At 44.4% G+C, this 3,480-nt stretch overlaps 2 protein-coding genes across 2 annotated transcripts in view; one reads left to right on the forward strand and one right to left on the reverse strand.

The window, feature by feature from the left end:
* Positions 1-820: 820 nt before the first annotated feature.
* The window catches only part of T265_05577 (hypothetical protein), a gene marked incomplete at both ends in the record, with an annotated part of 4,263 nt that continues 1,603 nt past the window's right edge, over positions 821-3,480 (forward strand). The window contains one exon of the mRNA XM_009170629.1: positions 821-1,495. Coding sequence (XP_009168893.1) covers positions 852-1,495 — 644 coding nt within the window. The remainder of the gene's footprint in view (positions 1,496-3,480) is intronic.
* T265_05576 (hypothetical protein) lies at positions 2,105-2,293 on the reverse strand (the record flags this gene model as incomplete). Its single annotated transcript, XM_009170628.1, has 1 exon — positions 2,105-2,293. The coding sequence occupies one exon, from the start codon at positions 2,291-2,293 to the stop codon at positions 2,105-2,107; it is 189 nt and encodes a 62-aa protein (XP_009168892.1).

The raw sequence follows: 3,480 nt of genomic DNA on the forward strand, positions 1-3,480 counted from the left end.
TCATGGTCTTTTTTATGCACGTTTTTTGTCCGCCCACTTTACAGTTCATGTACTGTACTGTGCTGTTCAAGAAATTAGTAGGTTTTAACCTATAAGCAAGGCACGTCACAGAGGAACCAAGTTTCATCATGACAATGGCTGTTCGGTGAATTTAAGGAAAAACAGTTTAAGGAACTTCTCACTGTTGTATACCATGTCGAAGTCGTATGTCTCGTGAGTTTCAGAAGACTGCACCATGAGGCTTCATTTGTTCAACAGCTACTTCTTAAAAATTACCATCTTTGGCTAGAAATATCAGTTCCTAGACTAACTGACCGACAGTCTATCCAGCATTTTAATTTCAGTTTGCTAGCGGGTGGCGAACGACTATCTCGCCATAAACTAAACTATAAGCTCTTCATACAATTTTTTGGACGTTTCGTAGGCGGAGCACTGGACGATTAGCTCAAATACTTCAAAACTGACTAAGGTAGAAGAAGTCCTCTGTGCGCACGGGTCGGAAGAGTGAACCCTCTCGAGAAAGTTAGGGGAGGTGCAGAACCAAATATTCCATTGTCTGGTATCGTCGACCACAGTGGGGTCGCTCGAATTGCGCCAGGTCGTCGGTGATTGGTAGAATTGAAATGGAATCTAACCCCGTACCCTAAGCACCACTGAACTGCATTTATGTCCCATTGAGATAGTGCACTGTTTATTCTATTTTTTAGCCAAGTTGTAAATTGCTTGTTTCGACCTCAATGTGTTCCCGCCCTTCCGCTTCTCGACATCGTAACTGAACTGCATGTCCCATTGAGATAGTGCACTGTTTATTCTATTTTTAGCCAAGTTGTAAATTGCTTGTTTCGACCTCAATGTGTTCCCGCCCTTCCGCTTCTCGACATCGTAAGCAACGGTTTCCACGTTTGGACCGGAGACGCTCCTATGGGAATCCGTATTTACGAGCAAGTCCATTAGCCGATGATTGCGTACTCTCGGAGGATGAACACCTCTTTTCCGTTAACAAGCGTTTTGCACCCGTCCATAAACCTCACGGATCCGTCGAGGCTGCTGCAGTTGCTACCGCTCCCCTAGGTAATTCTTCTCCGACGGCTGATACGCACGGGGGTTCCTTGCCCGTTGGTCGTGCGGATAGGCGAGCCAGAGATGAACACAACGAACAAGAGCGTAATCGAAGGCGTGAATTGGCTGTCATCTATGAGCTTATCCGCTGCAGTTTCTCAGAAGATGATTTACGCTATCTTTATCCATGCAATACGCCAACTTCCATCGAAAAAATGTCCTATCCCCAGGTGCTTCATGTGGCTTACCATTTACTCCGAGAGGAACAACACAACCTAATAATGTTCGAGCGTACTTTAAACGATATCAGGCGAATTGAGAAGGAGTTCAACCATGCCGGTATTCCGCTTCCAGAGCGACCGTCTCTTCCATCCATCACAGAGACGTATCTGAACATAACTGAAGCTGTGGATAAAATCTTGAAGTATGATAAAAGGTGAGAATTGGCGATCCTTGCTTTTTCTTTATTTCACTCTAATTTTCGGTAAATTTCTTCAAAAAAAAAGAGCCAGTTGGCCTGAATACTGAATACTCCAGATCACAGGTGCTTATAATGTCTGCACCCGTCCTCATCCGTTTTTTCTTTATTGCTTGACGGGCCAGACCCAGTGGCTGTTATCGATCCCGTTGGACCAAATCGGTAAGGTATAGAACAGCATAACAGTGTTCTCTGGCAACGCCATTAAGCACTCATATTTACAGCACTTACAGAGGCCGGTGGTCGAATGTTTCGAGTGTGGGGAAATCGACGACTCATATGAGCTAGGTCTCCCGTGTGTCAGTATGGATCGGATGGTCACGTTGTACACCCACGGAGCATCGTTTGAAGGCTTATTTCTGCCCGTCTCCACGGGGCGGCATACGGTTAAATGGGAGGCCCTCCCAGGATTTTCGATGCTAACAACCATTCGTAGTCGTGTTTGACCATATCAGCGGATAGTAGAGTCCAAGCACTTGAAGGAATTAACTTGATTAATGAACTCTTCATTTACACTGGACTAAGCTTGCAGTGCATTATTATGGCGGAAAGCTTAGTACTGCCATTCTAAACATCGATACCGTCATAGATGCACCGCATTTCTGTGAGATCTATGTCAAGATCCATAACCCATTCGGTATGGCTTATTTTTAAACTCCCGCCCCGCTCCTCGGATAATCGCTGACCGCAAGTGACATCATCCAACCGATTGCGAATTTTAAGAGCGCAGGCGAAAGCGGCAGTCTTGTAGGGCATTGGAATTTAGAATAAAAGCTATTGCTTCTTCGTCACTGTCTCTAATACGGGTGTAATATGGCGCCACCTGGACACTTGATTCGTATAATCTCTTCCAGAATAAAAGCCTCCCTGATTTAGCCGGACGTGGGAATCGCTCCTCTCAGGCGACGCACTAGTTTTGTGGTAAACAGTTCCGATATGGTTGTTATCTGGTGGACAAAACGGTAGCTCACATTCCTCTGTTTCATCTTTTATACACTTTTCAACTTTATACATTATCCCGTACTGATCAAAATGGCCTGCGGGCACAAAGGCTTTGTAGTTCTCTACCGGTTTACCATCCTCACTTTTACATTTTTTCCCGCGTTGTACCCAGATGTTCGTCGTAAGGGACGAGATCTAATATAAAAACTGTCGATCGGGTTAACGAGCTTCATGACCAAACACTATTGACATCGAATAAGTGACAAACCAGATATTAAACCGTCCACCTCAGTTCTGGCCGGGCTGGGAGTACTTTTCGGTTCGGCCAAGTACTAGCTCGTCGGTTCTCCCCCCCCCCCTCATGTGCTTTGCACGGTCGTTATTATCATCGGGCTTTTTGGAGCGTTGTGATGTCTTTTTTAGCACTACTGTTGTGCACAAAAATAACCAGTTATTTACACAATACTATGTCATTTCGCCTATTAAGAATATCATTGGTAAGCCACAAAATGAGACGCGTCTGACAATGTGTGCGCATGTTCAATCAAGAACATGTAGAAGATCGTACGGAAACAATAAACAACAAAGAAGTAACAAAATTTGTATGCACGAGTGCCGATTGATTCAAACAGAAAATCATTCGAAACCCAACACTTGATGTCCCCCTATCCAGGATATTCATTATTTTCATGAAGATTTTAAATTCATTCCTGCTAAAAAACCCGCAACTCTATCGGAGAAGCCAACAACCCATTCGTCATACAGTAAGACCATTCTGTAGCGAGTCGCTCCCCATAGTACCAACTTTTAGTTGGTTTCTTTGCAGAGAGAATTCCCAACCTCCTGATAGCAGTAAATAAATTGGATCCTTCCCAATCAATATCAGCACATGCCACATACATTCTGCATCGATAGGGCTTTTTTTAGTCGAAGTCTCGCAACAGATTATGTTGAGAACATTTTAAGTGACTTCTTGGCGTATTCCGCCCCCAGATTTGCGG

This window comes from Opisthorchis viverrini, assembly GCF_000715545.1.
Source record: "Opisthorchis viverrini unplaced genomic scaffold opera_v5_107, whole genome shotgun sequence".
NCBI classification, from domain to species: domain Eukaryota; kingdom Metazoa; phylum Platyhelminthes; class Trematoda; order Opisthorchiida; family Opisthorchiidae; genus Opisthorchis; species Opisthorchis viverrini.